This window comes from Anastrepha ludens, chromosome 4 (genome assembly GCF_028408465.1).
Source record: "Anastrepha ludens isolate Willacy chromosome 4, idAnaLude1.1, whole genome shotgun sequence".
NCBI classification, from domain to species: Eukaryota; Metazoa; Arthropoda; class Insecta; order Diptera; family Tephritidae; genus Anastrepha; species Anastrepha ludens.
Window position 1 is genome coordinate 66,017,877 of NC_071500.1, and position 20,105 is coordinate 66,037,981.

General features: G+C 38.3%; 1 protein-coding gene across 1 annotated transcript in view; it reads right to left on the reverse strand.

Annotated features, from left to right (window-relative positions):
• LOC128859631 (protein alan shepard-like) overlaps window positions 1–9,759 on the reverse strand; it is a 181,930-nt gene extending 172,171 nt beyond the window's left edge. Inside the window, exon 1 of the mRNA XM_054096587.1 lies at window positions 9,244–9,759. Coding sequence (XP_053952562.1) covers window positions 9,244–9,297 — 54 coding nt within the window. The 5' untranslated portion in view covers window positions 9,298–9,759. The remainder of the gene's footprint in view (window positions 1–9,243) is intronic.
• Between the last annotated feature and the right edge of the window lie 10,346 nt (window positions 9,760–20,105).

A 20,105-nucleotide genomic window follows, 5' to 3' on the forward strand; every position in this document is an offset into this window, starting at 1 on the left:
TAAATAGAAGGAGTAGCACTATTTAAGGCATACTTTCGAGCGCATGCGACGTTATTAGTGCTTGTGTTGGCATTTTTCGGTGTTTGTTTTGGTTCACTCGTGTGTTGAATATGAAAATTCATTTTGTTTTATTAGAAATTTGCTTTGAGGTTCGTTGTGTTTCCTCCTTCCAAAAATTTATTCTCCGGTATATACATCACAAAGTTGCTCTCCTTTGCATACATACATACGAGTATATACGTACATTTATGTACGGTGTGTGTGAAAGTGCAGTTGCTCTTGCTACTGTGCATTATGTATGGAAATTTGTTCGCATATTTTTTCACAACTGTTTCTGGAGTTTGTTATTTTTCAACTAAACTGCCAACGGCCTTTGGTGGCATGATTTCTCCACTTTTTTTCGCAATTTTCTGTACCAAATTTTGCAATCTGGTTTTATTTACGATTTCGGTTTTTCTTAGTCAGAAGAAAATGATTTTAGATTAGATTTGTTGCATTTATTAAAAACAAAAAGAGAAAAAACAAAAAAAAAATATTATAATAAACTAGAGTTCGAAAAAATTTAACTTTTTAAACTAACTTCAAATTGTCGGTGGCTGGAACTTTTTATATTATTTTTCGTTAGTGTAGGTACAACTATTAGCGAAGTTATTTACATATTTAGAGTAAGGATGAATCAAATGTTTTAAAAGGTATTCAATTTTTGTAGAACTAGTTATAGTTAAGGTTGTTAATGTGAAGAGAGTGAATGGTGGTAGTTAATCGTTAATGGTTAGTTAACTGTGGCACAAATTCGGCACGTGGCGAAAGTTAAGCAGCATTCTTCCGTGTCACAGTCAGAGAGGTTGTCTCGATACACTGTTTTGCGCGATCTAAAAGCTTTTCGAAAAAAGTTTCGGGTCATTGACCGGAATGCCCTTCAGGATGTCGGTACAAGTCTTTTGGATGGCCTCTACGGACGTGAAACGTTTTCTTTTCATCAACAAATGCAATCCTCCGAATTGGTAGAAGTCACAGGGGGCCATATCAGGCGAATACGGTGAGTGATTGATGGTTAAAATGCGATTTCTAGTCAAAAAATCAGTCACAAGAGTGGATCGATGAGATCCATTATCATGCAATAAGCGCCAGTTTCTTCCTTCGCGAACTCGACGAATGCGATGCAACAAACGCTTCAAAACTCCAAGATAGAAAATTGCATTGACGGTCTGGCCCATTGATACGATCTCCTTGTGAACAATTTCGTTGAAATCGTAAAAACAAATGAGCATTGACATGATTTTTGATTTCTCCAAACGAGATATTTTGGGTAATGCCTCGTGTGGGGCCTTCTAGTCGGCACTTTGTCGCTTAGTTTCAGGTTCATGTTGGGAACAACACGTTTCATCCCCAGTCACAATGTTATACAGGAAGTTACCGTCCTTTCTCACCTCTTTAATGAGGTCTTTCGAATGTTGAATTTTGAGCAATATTTGGACCTCAGTTAACTTGTGCGGAATGAAACGTGCACAGACCTTTCGTAAGCCCAAATGATCAGTTAAAATGCGACAAATCAACGTTTTTTTGGAGTTATTGAACTCCGATTCCATAAATTTCAACAATGATTTCGGTTGATCTATTTTGATGGAGTTTTCGGTGATTACTGATTTTGGGCGGCCGATTAGTTCATTGTCATTTATGTCCTCACAACCATCTCTGAAACGTGTAAACCACTGATGAACTCGTTATAAACTTCTTTCATCAATTCAAATGTTTCGGTAAAAGTTTTACCGATTTTAAAACAAAATTTGGTATTAGCTCTTTGTTCGAAACTCATTTTTGCACCGATGACACAAACATACTGACACTTTAGACGCAATAACTTCGCTTCCTCTGAACCGAATATCACCAAGCTTTCACTGGAAGTCAGCTAAGAATGTAGCTTCCAGCACACCAACTCATTAAACAGATGGCGCTATCAGAAATATTTTTATGCCGCCAGTGATGTGTATTTGGGAGTCCACCTTCCATTTTACCTGCCAGTGGTATTCTTTTAAACTTAAATTAATTTTAAATTAGTACTAAGAAAAATGTTCCACCTCACAGACCATTAAAAATTGATCATAAGATATGCATCGAAAAATATTTGAATATGTTTGTTTTATTATTAAGCTTCATTTTGTAAAACCTTTGCGAGTGGTGATAGCACTGAAGACATACTATTATACAGGTGTCCGACAAGGCTGCATACTCTCGTCATATACTCCAAAGACATTCCAGAAAGCATTAGAAAACCTTGAATATAGTATCAAAGTAAATGACGTGATTATAACAACGTGAGGTACACCGAGCATGGCTGGCCTTCAAACACTGGTCGACAATGTGACAATGCGCAGTCAATTATGCAGCCCCAAAATCAACATCAGCAAAACTATACTATATACTCGTAAATAGTTGTTAGCCGAAGAAATACTTACAAAAATTTGTAGGTAAGACTTCTCTCGTTGCATCAACAACAACAATAACAATAACAAAAACAGCAAGAACATAACATTTCACCATAAATAGCATGCAATAAGCAATTTCTCATTTCTAATATTAAAGTTTGCTCCTTTGAAATTCGCCAGCCATTGGCGAGTTACACTACACTTGTCAGCACTTAGGAAAATAACATTCCTTCGCATCAGTCGAAACCAATTTTTCATAATTCGTTAGTGGACTCGAGTTCCCTTGCTTTGGTATAACTCCTATTTTCTTTATTTTATTCAATTTACTTCTGCAGCATAATAAGCTCCCTGAAGCGCGCATGATGAAGTACTTTGCCACTCATGATGCCGCGTAATCGGGACAATGCCAACCACAAATATTAATAAGCGTATTTCAGTCATCATTTGTACACATTTTCTGTGAGCATTAAATCATAGAAAACACAAGTCAAAAGAGACGTGGTCTAATTTATTGTAGCAGGGACATGGTATGAATACAAATAGGAAGTGATAGAAAATCGTTTGGTAGAGGGAGATCACAAGTCGCTCAGAAGGGCCATACATTGCATTAAGTAATTGTAGCACAGGACTTTGTTAAGAAGTTTCGACAATTTAATGTGTTCTAATTTAATTTTGCTAAATTTTTCATGAAAGTATTGTTCATTTTCTTGCAAAAACTATATATGTAAATCGCATTCTCGAACTTTGAACAAAAACAACTGATCAACAAATTTTCATTAACATTTCAAAGCAAGCAAACATTTGAGCTAAATTTTTAGAAAAATTTTGTATCTGCGGTTTTATAGCCCATTTAATTTTTATATAATAGAACATAGTTTCAAGGTGGCTTAAAAATCGCGTTCATTTTTGATAATTTTTACACCGGCACAATCAGTGATTAATATTGAACAAATTTGCCCATTCTGATATAATCCGACTAAAGAAGATCATTAAGCATTTACGTTCTTACAGATTATTAAAAATGTTATTAAGTAATTCGCTGCGTAATAAGAAACTTTATATGCGAGGTGAGGCTATTATATAATATTTTTTTTTTTATTCGTGCATATGTTATTTACTTATTATCTCTATCAAATATTTAAAACTTCTCCACTATTCCTACACCGCTCCGTGCGAGTTTTTCTTTGTTCGAATTAATGCCGGCATCAAATATTGTTCCTTCTAAAATAGATTTCACTGCATAAAACACACAGAAGTCGCACTTCACAAGATCCAGCGAATAAGTTCGCTGGTCTAATTGTGAGATGGTGCACTTGATTAGAAACTGCTTCACGGACTATTTGGAATGAGCCGTAAGATTGTGCTGGTATAGCCAAGGTGGCATGGATCTTGCCCTTTAAGAGTTAGGGTCGGAACGACTTGTTACTCTAATGCAATTGACATTTTTCTGTTGAATTGATTGAATTGATAAAACTAAATCTAATTATAAAGTGCTTTACAGAAGCGAGAAGTTCTACATGTAAAAGTCCGGGCGTCTCAATTCCACCCAAAAATACCGAAACGCAGCTCTACAACCCCTCAATTCTGAGGAATGGGTTTGATTGGCAACTGCCCAACTAAGAAATGCGTAAAAATTTAAAACTAATGACATCTATAGATTCAAATAAGATGTTGTTTAGGCCGCACCCTAATATTAAATATACATTTTTAGCCACCCTAATGGGAACTGCGCCTAGCGTTCCGACTGTTGCTAACCACCGTTTCCAGTCGCTGCAACGTGAAGGCCGTTAACCCTGGCATTTCCCCCGCCGAACAGTTAAAACGTTTACCGTGTTAAACGTTGTTCGGCGAGATTACTTTCACTTTAACTTTGACTAAAACTTTCACTTCGATTGTACAATCAGGAGAAAAGGGACGTGTCAGCCAGCCAACAGGTAATATGTCATAAACTATTAATTATACATAATCTAATAATACATATATGTACAATAATACGTAGGCAACGTATTGCGTATATGTATATTTCTATGCACATAACCATATGTATATCTATATATATATATACTGCAATAAACATTGACGAATATATACTGACACTGTGTCTTTCATTTTTATAAAATATTTCATCGGAGCGACCGTGGAGGCCCACATTTCAAACCGCCCACTGCGTCGCATCCGAGCGAATACATGGTCCTTCGAGCCGGATGAAATAAAAGATCCATTTTAAACAGATCACCAGCAAGCAAGCCAGAGCACCAGCAAGCAAAAAAAAAAAAAGCACCAAGCAAGCTGAGATTAGCAAAGCACCAAGCCATCCGCAATAAACGCAAGCCATCAGCAATTTCAACACCAACAATCCATTCCAGAAAAAACAGGTACGTGGATTTATTGCACACTCTTTTTTTTGGTGGAAATAAGATAATTACAAAAAAATCAAAAAGGGTCAACGACTCCGTCTGTCCGCAAACAGACAATACAAGTGCGCGCGGTATTTTCAAGTAAATCAACCCTCTAACAGCGCGTTGTTGGGAATTTTTCAATTTTTTTCTTATTCCGTTCCTTTTACTTGTACATTCCCGCTGTGAAGTTGAGTACACAACTGCACAAACAACGCCGCAGTAAATTGAAATCGATCCCAGCGCACTTTTTGCATAGGTATATACATACCGCTGATTATTGTGTGGGTGGCGAAATTCTCGTCCATAAATTTAAACATATTATCTTTTTTGCTCAATAAATATATACAGACATACATAATATACATAGTATATATTGTTATTTTAATCTCGGTGGTGCATTTTGGGCTTGGGTCTCGCTGTGAATTCGTCTCCATTTCGCGAAGGAGCATTTTTTTTGTTTAATACCGCGTAAGTTTTTGTATCCCATACTCACAATATGGATACCTATATTCGCTTAGTCGACTCCGTGACGGAATTCGAAGCCGACTTTAATGGCACTCCGTCAAGTGACCATTCGAAGTTTTCACTCCGGATCCAACAGGAGGAGTTGAAAGCAATGTGGGAAAAGGCCAAAGCAGCGTACGACCACTTGCTTTCAACAGAAAGTCCTTCTCCTAAGGATCTTGCCGCGATAAAGAGGAGGAATAAAATATGTTACCACACATATTTGCGCGGCATGTCGACGATGGCTGACCTCTCTGCGAGGCTGGAAAAGGCAGACCGGGAAGGCGAAGAACTCGCAGTACGCGAACATAACATTCACCTTCCACCGTGCGATACGGAGGTTTTCAAAGGCGACTACGTATCTTGGCCAACATTCCGCGATATGTTCACGGCCATATACATTTTAAATAAACGCCTCACCCCGGTCGAAAAGCTGTTCCACCTCAACCAAAAAACGCAGGGTGAAGCCAGAGACATCGTCAGGAAGTGCCCGCTCACTAATGACGGGTTTGCGACAGCGTGGAAAAATCTCTGCGAAAGGTACGAAAACAAACGGATTCTGGTGAACACGCAGCTGAAGATCCTGTTTAACCTACAGACAATCGAAACTGAATGTGGCAGTTCGATTAAAAAATTACAAAGAGACATTAATAATTGCATTTCCTCTTTACAGAACCACCAAATAGATATTTCAAACTGGGATGCAATTATTACTTATTTATGCTCCACGAAATTGCCAGAAAGTACTCTATCGCTTTGGGAACAAACGATAGAGAACAAATCTGAAATTTCAAAGTGGACAGACATGGACAAATTCCTTTCCAACAGGTTTCAGACACTTGAAACAGTGTCAGGCTTAAAAGGGATTAAAGCCTACAAAGCGCCCAAGGCGCAAAGTTTACAACACCATACGGAAACTACACCAAAAAGGATGGGTAACTTTCAGGTAAGTGTCGCCAAACATATGTGCAAATTATGTGTCACTGACGACCACAAACTGCAAAGTTGCCCGAAGTTCCGGAAGTTAAAGGTCACCGATCGCATCGCGTGCGTCAAGAGCAACAACTGTTGCTTGAACTGCCTGTCGTCAGGACATACGGTGTCGAGATGTACGAGCTCATATAACTGCAGCACATGTCACTCAAGACACAACACGCTCCTGCACATTACAGCAGCTCAACCAAAGGCAGCAGCTCTTAAGGAAAGCAGAGATCCCGCTGATGACCTGCCCTCAACATCCAAGGAGGCCCTAAAACGACTTGACTCTAATAGGCCAAAGGATAGCAGAATCAATAATTTTAAATCGTGCTATTCCAATACGGACAAAGGGGTTCTACTGGGAACAGCCATGGTGAATATATTCCACAATAATGTTAATTTTGCAGCACGCGCTCTGATCGATTCTGGTTCTGAGTGTTCGTTCATCACTGAACGCCTCAAACGTAGAATCAACCTGCCATCTAAACGCTTGCATGCCCAAGTCTCGGGCATCAACAATTCGATATCTGCGCAGGTAAGACAAGCGTGCTCATTACAACTGCGGTCGCCTATCGACCCTTTTGTAAAAATAAATACAATTGCGCTAGTTTTGCCGCAATTAACTGGAAATCTGCCAACTTACCTAGTAAGCGCAATGACAAGGCAAGCATTTCCAGATCTCACTTTGGCGGATAAGAGGTTCTTCGTCAATGAACCAGTGGACCTTGTCCTTGGCGGAGACATTTATCCCCAAATTATTTTAAGCGGCTTGAAGAAAAATGTACTAAGTACACTTCTTGCCCAAGAGACTGTATTCGGGTGGATACTAACTGGTCGAGCCGAAACAGTCAGTGCACCCAAAACCAATGACCTAGGTACCCCATCCCTTCTAGCAGCCTTCTCGAGATTCGTTGCTAGACGAGGATGTCCAAAAAATGTTTACTCCGACAATGGTACCAACTTTGTAGGAGCTTCACGATCTTTACGATCAGAATGTAAAGCGTTTATTGCGGATGCACGCAATAACACGCTTTCAAAATATGCCCACCAGGCATTAACATGGCACTTCATACCTGCCGCAGCCCCTCATATGGGCGGACTGTGGGAAGCAGGTGTGAAAAGCTTGAAAGCCCTCCATCAAACCTTTTGCAAACGATGGAAAAGGGAATTCCACATCGAATTGCAAAAACGCACGAGGTGGAAACATCCAAAACCTAAGAAGCTACAACAAACCCTACAACCTACGAACGATGCAAGTAAGTTCCATAAATTGTACCTATAAAGGGCAGGTGTACACTTGAGGTGACTTGCATAATTATACATATGCATACCTATGTGTACTTTGCATCAAATGTACTTACATGCATACATATATATATTATATATACATATATGATATATATATATATATATATATATACATATATGTATCTATACTATCCAACGTTAACGTTAATCACATAAAAATAGGTACCAAGTAACGAAGCAAAGAGAATTAAGATTTACTGTAGAAAATATAATTTATTACATTTAAAAAAAATGCAGGTGAAAGCAAATATTTTTTTTACATATGTATTTTTCGGGCGAAAAATCTTAAACTACTTCAAAATCGTCAACTATTTTAACAATGTCAAAGTTTTCATTTTAGGAATCTTTTCGGCGCGTTTTGGTTGTAGTTGTTTAGTTTGATGATGCGACGTGTCATACTCTCAATACTCTAAGTTAGATCGCACACGCGAATTTCTCTATTCAATGAAAGGAAAAATTAGAATAAATAAAATAAAAATAAAAACATAGCATTTGGTCATACCCTACGAATCGCGCATGCATGGGCGACCGCCTTTTGTGCCGCCCTAACGTGATGTTGATTTCAACCACCGAATGCACTTCTAGCTGCTTCATTTTATCCTTTAGAGTAAGCACCGCTTTGCCCAACATTCGTCCCACAAATTCGAATTTTTCTCTAGGTCAATTAAAGCTTGGATGACACAAACATCTAAAAAGGCAGATTTTTACTTTTACAATCACATTCACGTATTAACATATTTACCTCTTAGCAGCGGCAACGAGGTGATTAAAGATATCCTTCCAGCTGGCGGCATCCCAGATAGCTTCAACATGGGATGGTCGTAGTCACATCAGCTTTTCTGTGCTTCAGCAAACTGCGCCTTGGCAGCATTCAAGTTGTACACATATGTTGATGATGCTTCTGATGGTGCAATTCCATGACTTTACGGCAGATGATTGTTTCCAAATTGATATTGATAATTCTTGCTAAACTGAACATATACGTATATATATATATTTTTTAAAAGATTTAATTCTTTTTAGACTTTTCAATCACAAATGTTCAATATTAATATCTACACTACTAGTACAAAATTAAAATTTCCACTTTATAATAAACTCACCTTTAATATAAATAAAAATTTAATTAAAATATAATATGTTGCTCCATGATGATCCAAATGCGAGCTCCATACGTAAATTCTGATGGCGCTCCTTCTTTGCCGTGGTCCAAGGATTTCTTGTGGGTGGTCCATCCACTAAATTGCCGTCACTGGTAACGCGTACATGTGGACTTTTTTTACACGCAACACCGAAATGCCAACAAATTACCACTTAACACTTGTGTAATTAATCTAAAGCCCGACCTGAAATTTTTTTAGCGCGACGATTTCTCACTGGGCAGAAGAACGTCAAGTTCTAACACTACTCACTGGCACATTTGTCACTTATTTTTTTTTTCACATATATAATATTAATTTTTATTTTTTCTTTCACGACCTCTCATTTTGATCAATACTTATTTAACTTTATTATATTAAATTAAATGGAAAGTTTCTATTTTGTTACTTTCACTACCACTAAATTCTTTTCATACGATAAATGCATGTGTAAACGACCGAAAATTACGCATATTATTTTTATTTTACCTTTGAGGTTTCAATCCAGCTGATTATGGATGTAAATTCGGCAGCTGCCTCCATTGGCCTCAAATTCTCTCACCGCTTCTTCATAATCCTCCTTGGCTTTTAGCTGCCTTTGCTTCCCATTCCGACTTGTCCTTCATTAAACGCCATAAATCTCCATCTTTTTTTTGGCCACTCCGGTTACTTTAATGCCTGGATTTTCGCGCTTAACCTGATCGCGTGCATTGTTGAGCCACAACATACATATATGCGGCAAGAGGACGCTTTGGTTTGCCAGACATTTTAAACTTTTTCTTTTCTTGCGTTCGCGAGTTTATATGTAAAATATAACTGAAATTGCAAAATCTCGTCTTAAAATTGTAAAACGACCACAAAACAAACACTTTTTAAAGTCACTCACGTCAGCGTCACACGCCGTCTACACATGTGAAAAGGAAATAGTGACGGCCATTAAGGAAATTAGGGATTAAGAAACAAAAACAAAAATACCCTACAGGAATGATATAAATGGGTTCTACATTCCAGGGATAGTTTGCGTAAAGTAACGCAAACTATTAGTTTTTTCTAACATCATGCACTTATGTATGCAAATGCTACGAAAAATTATATCTATATATATACATATAATTTTTCTTTTTTTTTCTTCTTTTGCTTATCATTTTGTTCTTATTATAGCCAAAATAAGAACAAAAAGAAAAAAAATATATATACCTTGTACTTGGTTACGATCCACACATAGCCAAGACACGATCCTCCCAAGCGGCGAATATTGCAATGTCCATTAGTATGTACCCACCCCCTGGCGGTGAACATACATATTAAAATGACATTAATATGTGATTGTACCCAATTAGGTACATTTTTTGTTTTGGGTGGCAGGGTGTCTCATAGGGCTATGAAAATTCCTCATCGCCAAATAACAAAAAAAAACTACTAAAATGCCTAGAGCATATATGCATAGTGCATAACAAAATATATATATTATTTACCTTTGTCTTCTCCTTCGCTGTGGTCAGCACTGCACTGACCAGCCAAATGCACCACACAACACAAATTTTCGTTTTTTAAAAAAAAAAAAAAAACAACAACTAATTAAAATATTTCGCCACCCTCCGATGTATGATAATAATATCTTTACAGAATGACTCGCTACAGTGTGATGAAAAAAAGGGCCAGTCGCCACCCCCAACGATACCCGACAGCGTGCCGTTTGTGTGACGCAAGGCACCCAGTACGCCTCTGCCCCGTCTTCCGGGGAAGAAGCCCGATTGAGCGGCTTCGGGAAGCGCTTCTGGGTCACTATTGCGCCAATTGCTTGTCAATGGCCCACAAGTCGCGCCATTGCACAAGCGAAGGAAGGTGCAGACGATGCGGCGACCACCATCACACCATGCTGCATATTCCGGAGGAGCGACGCTCGTGGAGCCAACAAGTCGCTGAAGAAGACAGCGACGCTGTATCACTTAATGCGTCGGACGATTTTTTGGAGACACCGATTCCCGATCAAACCACGGCTGGAGCGGAAACTAGGCCTTTTCGCCCAGTTGTGGCCGCAGCGGGAACCAGGCCTTGCCGTACTACCATAGACAGGGGATCGGAGACCAGGCCTCTTCGACCCCTGCTACAACACGAACGTCGGCGCGAGCGTGAAGCGGAGACAACACCTCTCCATACCAGAATAGACAGGGGATCGGAGACCAGGCCTCTTCGACCCCAGCTACAGAACGAACGTCGGCGCGAGCGTGGAGCGGAAACTAGGCCTTTTCGACCACGCACGCGAACGATGTTAGTGCGCCAATATCCACGACGCAATGCTCGACTGGCGACTAGGCCTCGCCAGCGAGCATTACCACCCGCATTCCGCGCCGGCGACCTCATTCCAGGCCAGGCGCTACGCCCAGTGACGACGATCATGCCGACCGCCGTCATCAAAATCGAGGCTGGGGGACGCCTTCATCTGGTGCGCGCCCTCATCGACGCGTGCCTCCCAGTCACCATCATTGCGAGCGGCCTCGCAAGGGACCTAGGACTATTAAGCACCCAGGTAGGAGGCCAAAGGGGATGCGTGATAACGATTCGCGGAAGGAACGGCAATCCGAAGCGCGTTGTCACACATGCTGCGGTGGTACCGGGATTTCAGCGCGTCACCCCCTTCCGAAGCGTCGACCCGGGTATAGCGGCGCCTTACGTACATATGCGACTGGCGGACTCCAAATTTTTCGAATCCACTCCTATCCGCCTAGTGATAGGAGCAGAAATTTACGCCAGCGTGATGACGCAGGAAACCCTACCCCGCTCTCAGCACCCTGATGGCGCAGGGCTCTATATTTGGATGGGTACTGTCCGGGGTCTGCCCGCTGAACTAAACTTTTTTATTTTTATTTTTTGTATAATACAAAGCTCGAATGAATAAATTTTTTGAAATATAATAAATTTTACTTTTTTGTGTGCAATAATAAATCCACGTACATAAAATTACATATCTTTGCAGCATTTCAGACGGCACCAGCAGCCTCCGATGTCTCACCAATACCGAACGTTGGCTGACACCTCCGTCCTAAAATAATCATTGCTTATCGCAAGGGGGCCGGCATGTTTAGGCCGCACCCTAATATTAAATATACATTTTTAGCCACCCTAATGGGAACTGCGCCTAGCGTTCCGAATGTTGCTAACCACCGTTTCCAGTCGCTGCAACGTGAAGGCCGTTAACCCTGGCATTTCCCCCGCCGAACAGTTAAAACGTTTACCGTGTTAAACGTTGTTCGGCGAGATTACTTTCACTTTAACTTTAACTAAAACTTTCACTTCGATTGTACAATCAGGAGAAAAGGGACGTGTCAGCCAGCCAACAGGTAATATGTCATAAACTATTAATTATACATAATCTAATAATACATATATGTACAATAATACGTAGGCAACGTATTGCATATATGTATATTTCTATGCACATAACCATATGTATATCTATATATATATATACTGCAATAAACATTGACGAATATATACTGACACTGTGTCTTTCATTTTTATAAAATATTTCATCGGAGCGACCGTGGAGGCCCACATTTCAAACCGCCCACTGCCTCGCATCCGAGCGAATACAGATGTATTAAGCCACTGTTTAATTAGCAATAAATTAGGCTCGTTTTTAATTAACTTTTGGATGGAATGAAAATGAGGAGCGCTAGGCCAACATTCTTTGTATCTTCAGATTTCGAATATTTTTGTTCTGGCAATATTAGAAATTAGCATACTATACATCTCTGAGACATACTTTCTACCGTTGCGTGGACTTAAAATAAAAAAAATGAAGTTAAAATTTCTAGGCAAAAGTTTAGTCGAAACCAGCCGAAGAAACCATCTACAACCACTTCCGATTTCTTCTATATTTTGATTAGGTACTGCCTTATTAAAGTATTTACATAGAGAAATTTGTTCCATTGACCTGGATTTTTATAAGTTACTACACTTTTTTTGTTTCATCTAGAACTCAAATATGAGAATTTCTCAATCCGTGACTGGCATCCAATTTTTGTCCTTTGAGAAATTAAATTTTTTTATTGAAATGTTATAAATTCCTAAATACATTTCTTTCAATTACACCTAGCTACAATTACCAAGTAATATTATTCTATTATGCCGTTGAGTTCTCCACGGGTTTTCTGGAGAAGTGCGTTGCTGAGGTCAGTAATGCCTGGGAGGGGTTCTCACTGAAGCTCATCCCAGCTTCGGAGATCCCAAGAAGACCCAGAGCCCGCATTTGACTACCGAAGTCAATCCGGAGGGTCCGAATATCTTCCACGGCCTCAAACTTCAAAACCCTCAGGTTCCTATGGACAACTGGTCTATGAACAAGTTGGAGAAGCCTCAAAAAAACAGCTCCACTGAACTGCTGTTAATTTCTGAAGTGTCCCTAAAGGTACTCGAGGAAAAGAAGCACAAACAGCGTTTTGCCCTCAGGACGGCCAAACTTAAAACCTTCCCCGCGTCTAGTGCTCCGGATGGCGAGCTGGACGGAATAGGGGAAGTAGTAAATCAGCTCGACGAACTACGGTCGTCTGCGACGGACACGGTACCCGAAGCCAAGAGCTCCATGAAATCCTCGGAGCTTGGGAAGGCTATAAAATAGGCTTAGGTGAGCATCTTTTAACAAAGAAATGTTAAGGGTAGCTCAAATTAACCTTTGCCATGCTAGTTTAGCCACCGATAACCTCTGTGCCATCATCAGAGAGAAAGACATAGATATCTGACTGATCCAAGAACCTTGGGTTTGGTAGTCTAGGATCATGGGCCTCCAGAGCAGACACTATGATCTATTTTATGTCTAGTCGAAAGGTAAGCCTAGGGCTTGTATCCTCGTTAGGAATACTATTAATGCCTTTCTGACTTCTCATTTCAGCTCACTAGACGTAACAGTAGTCCGTGTAGAAGCATCTAGTGGCCGGTGCCACTATTTGGTTTCCGCATACATGGTCCACGAAAATGCAGCACCTCCTGAGGAAATGGGGTGTTTGATGGACTCACCTTCATTGAATAAAGGGGCCATCCTCATCGGCTGCGACGCCAATGCGAGACATACCATTTGTGGAAGAAGCGAGATTAATGATCGAGGTGAGTCTCTTTTTGATTTCATTATAAACCGTAACCTCTTTATTTGGAACAAGGGCAATACCCCCACGTTTGTATTTCCAGCATCGGAAAAATCAAACGATTGGGAGGAGCTTTTTGATATCACTCTCTCGACTAATTCGCCTGCCATTAGGGTTGATAATTGGAAGGTTTCTCAGAGATATTCCTTTTCGGATTACAGGTTGATCCTTTTCGAAATCGATTTCGCACGGGAAACCATATCTCCCCACAGGACTCCTAAAAGAACCGACAAATCTCTGTTCAATAGGGTTTTCAATAATAAATTGAACAGGCAAACTTTTTCCTACTCATCCACTGATCAACTGGACAAGCAGGTAGAACACTTGCAGCGATCCTATCAGATGGCCTTCAAAGTGCCTTGTCCAGTATCAAATATCAAGTTTAACAAGAAAGACTTTCCCCTCTGGTGAAGCCAGACGCAGACCGACTTGAAAAAAAGGTTAGGAGGGTTTTAACAAATGCTACCAAACTGAAAACTTTGAAAATTACCGTGTAATTTTGAATGACTACAAAAATTTTAAATGACTACCATTAAATATGCGAAACGTAACTCCTGGAATGATTACTGCGAATCCTTTGAATAATCCTTTAAATAATCCCTTGCCGGAAAATTCTATTACTACACGTGACATTGTCCGCACGAGTGGACAGGTAGGGTAATTCGATGTTTCCCTGAAATCTAGCCTGTCAGTTGACAGAATCACGTCAGTTGTTACCAACAAGAAAAGAAAGGAAAGCTTATTCGCTGATGCTGATATTACAATAACCTTGTAAATTTGAAGCTGTATTTTTATTTCATTTCCTTCCACATCAATAATTATGCAGGAATCAAGCATTGAGCATGAAATTGATTAAATTTCTCAAGCACTTTTATTCAAAAATATTATGTAAGTAATAAAAGTGTTACTAAAGCCATATTTTGTTCATTCATTCTTTTGTTACTAATTATTTTTAAGCTAAAGAGCTTTGCACAGTTTTTCGACCTTTAGAGTATTTTAAATTCTGCAGCAAAAAAAAAAGTTTTTTATTCAAGCTTTTTTGCTTTTCAATATGTGCGAGCGACCTATGATATCCATCTGAGTTTCAACAAATTTGGCCGAAATTTTTATTTAGAACCAAAAAATTTGGCCAATATTTTTATTTCAAACATGCCGAACTTCAACTTCCCGCGATAAAAATTACGCCATTTATTATAATTTTCTCCTTTCTGCCGTATGGAATGGAGTCCCGGTTCTACTTAGATTTTGATAACATTTTGTGAAAAATATTATTTTGAGATAGCCAACCAATGTGCAAAATTTCAGTGCTCTGTATTATCCCCTTCTACTTGTATTTTTGGCAGCGGCTGAAATTAGTATCGAGACATTGGCCCTTGACGCGCACATTCTTCCTCTATAGCAGTATCGTTATTTAATAACAACTTTGATATTTATCCCAAGTTTCACAATTCGCTTAGTTGTTACAAGGTAGCTGAGATTCGACCTACTCAACGCTGCACGAGCGGGATACTGTTGCTAAACTTGTTCTTTACTTGCTATTTTATAGGCGCTACAAGGGACTATTATGTTTCCAATCGACTGACGAAATGTTCTACTATTTCGAATGACATTTGCCTCCCATTCTGGTTTTGAAAATATTAGCTTTAAGTAGTAAATAAAAAGAAATTGAGTTGCTTCTGGTATCCGGAGATGAACTCATTGAAAGTCTTCTGCAACTATGCATGTAAAATCTGTTCTCAATTTTATTTTCTCAGTTAGATATACTGAATTTGTGTATACGAAATATTTTCGAAGCAATCGTAAACAACTACGATGCGGTTAATTAAATCCGAATTTCAGGGCTGCCCCAGTACCAGCGTAGATATGTATGCATGTTGGTAGATAGAACGATCTCAGTGGACAACGAAAAGCTAACGACTATGACACTGACAATGCCAGCAATTAGCCAGCACAGACAGTAGCAATTAAGTCATTTTTGATTTCTACAAGAATCCTAGCTGAACTTTCTGTTCGGCTTTGATAATTGCACTTTTATATATACTTGCATACCTACATACATATAATACATACGCATATCTACAGCGAGATATATGAAACCTACACTTTGGAAGATGCAAATAAATTAACTTATGTAAATATGTAGACTTGTACATCTACATCTGCCTGTACATATGTATATGTGTATATGTTTTCATAAACTTGTAGGTGTGAGTAAAGCAAAATCTGCCTCGATTTAATTAAACTAATGATCCTTTTTAGCTACTGCCTGCCTGTGCTGCAGGCCACTACAAAACTTCTGTCAGCTACTGCTGCGATGCTCCTCCGCCCTTACAATCAGCAGCTGTTAATCTAGTTACTCCTCCAGAAATCGCCTAAGTATATCTACCGCTTGTGCAGCAGTCTCTGTAGTCGTTTCTAATTTATGGCTTGACAGTGTGGTGATATAGCAAAAATTGGCAATGGCTGTTGATTTTCTCAATTTTTTAACGCACTGCCCGAAATGGACGACTGAATATGGTAGTATTCCGGTTTCGAACTCCCAGAATTGCTAATACAAATTTAAACCGAATGAGAGCCATGTAAAGGGGTTGGAATAGAAATAGTAAATATAAAGTGATTGAGGGGTTTGAGGTAATAATTAGCAAAAACAAAACATTGCCCCTTTCGCATTTTCATGTAGCAAAATGTTTCACAAATATTTCCAGAAAGAATAATTCGAAAATTTTGGGCAAAAATATGTTTTCGAAGCCCGTGACCATGGAAGTTCAAAAAACATTTTAGAAAATCCATGCAGCATATTGAAAGCATAAAATCTAGTGTAGGGCCAAAAAAATTTCATTTTGTTAGAAACGCAATTTTTTAAGTTTTTTTTGTAATTGACAAAATTATGATTTTTTCCTTCAAAATCTTTTACCATTGAAGTCGCCAATTTTTTAATAAAACCTCTCCATTAAATACCAGAACTACTATTAAAGCAAGGATTTTTCTGTATTTGTAGGAATTGGGATGCACTATTGCAAAGTTATGATGGCCACTAAACTAAATTGTGTTCTTTTGCATCCACCGTATAGTCCGGAGCTTGGTAGTCGGAAGTTGTCCACAAGAGAGTCCTGTGAAAATTGGCTCTCCGAGTTTTTTGACAATAGGGAAGCGAGCTTCTATAAGAGGGGCATTATGAAGTTGGCTAAATTACTATCGATGTGGGTAATGAAAGTCTCAGATTCTATTTTGGAACATTCATAATAGCTTTAGAAATCAACTTATAAAACCTTTTACACGTGATATAAAAATATCAGTAAACGCAATTTGACCATCGAATGTAGTGGCTTATAAGACTTTCTACATGCGATGAACCGAAATTTGAAATGTGTACAAACAGTTGGACTTGCTATGGTTCTTTTCAGCAGAAGTTATGTACTTTCTGGCTAATATGATCGCTTTTCCGTTCCAATTGAAGAATCCTCAATAAGTTTCTAAATTTGGCAAATATTATTTTCTGCTAATATTTCTTATAAGTAATTTCTTGTATAAGTTAAAAGTTGAAAATAGATATTGTATAAAAATAATGTTTTATTTATACCTCAAATTTCCCATAAATTCAAGACACTGGAATAAATTTAACTATTTAAATAAAATATTCAATTAAAACCTTATCATCACAAATACAGAAAAGAAAATTAGAATTAGTAAGCTTCCGTACTATTTGCATGAAGACTAGTTTACTTAAAAAAAAAAACCGTAAGCAATACATCACACTGCAGCGAGCGTTTGGTTGCGCATACGCAGTGGTGGCCGAACGAACCTAGCAGATGTAGTGAATTTAAAAGTGTAGCAGCCGATCAAGTTCAATATTTGACCTATTAAAAATAACCAAGGTAGCAACTAAATGTCTTATAACAACTAAGGATGTAACCCGTTAGAGTTCAGACGTAAAATTTACCAAAAGTGGTCCCATCTTATACTACATACATATACTTTCATCGATGTCTAAACTCTTAATTCTTTGTGTGTCTAGCCGACTTGGAATCTACAGCCATATAGAGTATTTTATCGCTTATCCGAAAGATAAAATAGTTTCACTACTTTGAGAATGATGGATCCTTTATGTCTAAGTGGATCCCCTCTACATCTTCATGGAGAGTGGCACCCTCCGTAACCTAACCTAACCTACATTTCCAATATATTTATTTCGAAAACATGATGTGATGGCGACTCATAAACACCAGATGATGTGCGGTCAGTACACAAAACCTACTAAAAACTATTCGGTGCCATCTAATTGGACTATCGGACTCTTATTTTGAAGAGTACAGGTTGGTTGAAAAATATATAGAGAGCGATACCTATTCACCAGTAAAGAATTACAAATTTATAAGGCATATTAAAATGTCCCTATTCATTTAAAGATGCAAAAAATTTTATTTCAATTTGTCTATCCATTTTTTTCACATTGAAGTTGACCTGTCAGGTAGTTTGTCAGTGTAGTTTTCTTTCAGGAAAACAACCGCATATTATGCATTGCTAAAATTCGATGTTGAGGAAGGAAACAGAAACTTTTAAAAATAATGGTTAAAGTGTTAAAGAAATCGGTTTCTTCAGTTCGAATTAAAAGTTCGCGGGGTTTTAAAGTTTAAACGGTTTTGCCCAAGCATTGAAAATGAAGCACAAAATTAATATTGTTCGTGCAGAGATCCAAGTTTGACTAAATGTGAAATTTTAGGTGCCTTAGATATCTTTTAAATTTCCATGAAGAATTACAGGCTGTTTGAAAAGTTAGAGCCGCTTTGGTTTACTATTCGAGAAGACGCTGTGGAACAGATTTTTACAGAGCTTCGGAAAAATCAGTGCATATATGATACGACTATACAATTATATTGGGGGATCATTGGAATACGTGTTTTTGAAGTCGAGGAAATTTGTGTTTTTGTTTGTAATTTTCTGAAATCCATACTGTTTTGTAATCGGAGGTTCTTGGGAACACTTAAGTGCTTTGAAGTTAAGGAAGTGTACATTGAATAACGAAATCAAACGAAATTTCATTTAAACATTCACATAATTTTTTTTCCTTGCTTTCTCACTTTTCAACTAATCTCTAGAACCAGCATTTCTCTATTTACATCACCTTAATTAACCTGGCTACAATTTTAATTCACTTCACCATTACTTTTATTATTCATTTAAGTTCTTTACAAATTTTTAAAGGCACGTCAAATGGTCCTTAAATATCGGCCCGGCAGTTTACCAAGCCTTTGTAAAACTTATTACTGTAAAATGCGTGTACCGAGTTCACATTAGCTGTAATGTTAGAGCTTTGTATAGCAAAAAGCACTAAGAGGTGGTTCCGTACCTTAAATTAAGAACAAGGATTCACAGTGGATTTTTTTTTTTTTTTGTGAACTAAATGCGAACTATCGATAACGACAACTGTGCTTTGACAGCTGCCAAAACTGTGTTGAGATTTCTGTTAAGTAAGGTTTGGCAAGTCATCATGACCCTTTTGGGCCAGAACAACGCTTCTAAATTGTGGAAATTTTCTTTCAAGCAAATAAATCTATTCGCGAAGTTCATAGGGCGAAGTGTTGAAGAAGACGCCGAATTGTCGATTCGTCGTCGTTCTCAACTTGTTGGCCTTTGCACTTCGACTACGCGAAAAATTTTATGTGAGGATCTTGGACCTTCGTACCTATAAAATACAGATCGTGCAAAAATTGAAGCCTATTGACTATCGCTTAGGTCTCACTTTTGCTGTTTGGGTGCATTCAGATTTATTGGACAAAGTGGTCTAAAAGTGGCAAAGAAAAAATGGCATGAAATTATCTAGCAGACTATAAAAAAATCACTCAAACAATATTTATGTATTTTAGAATCATTTTAAATGCTCACGTTTTTTAATAAAGCATAGGGTTGCTATGCACTTAGTAAAAGGCATTACTTTTCTATTCAAAAATGCATTACCCAAACTTTTTTTTAGTGTTTTTGTAATGTATGCATATCTTTTAAATTTCTGTTACTTTTACAATTTTTTTATTATTATTATTTCAGGTCTTCGGTGTAAATATGCTTCAATATATTTATTCTAATCTTAAGCTGCATCTCCCAACTGAAACAACTGTGCAGCCTTACTCTGCTGGCAAAACAGTAATAACATCGTAACCATCGTAATCATCGCACGTATATATGTATGTGTATAGCAAAAATGTTGTCCAGTGC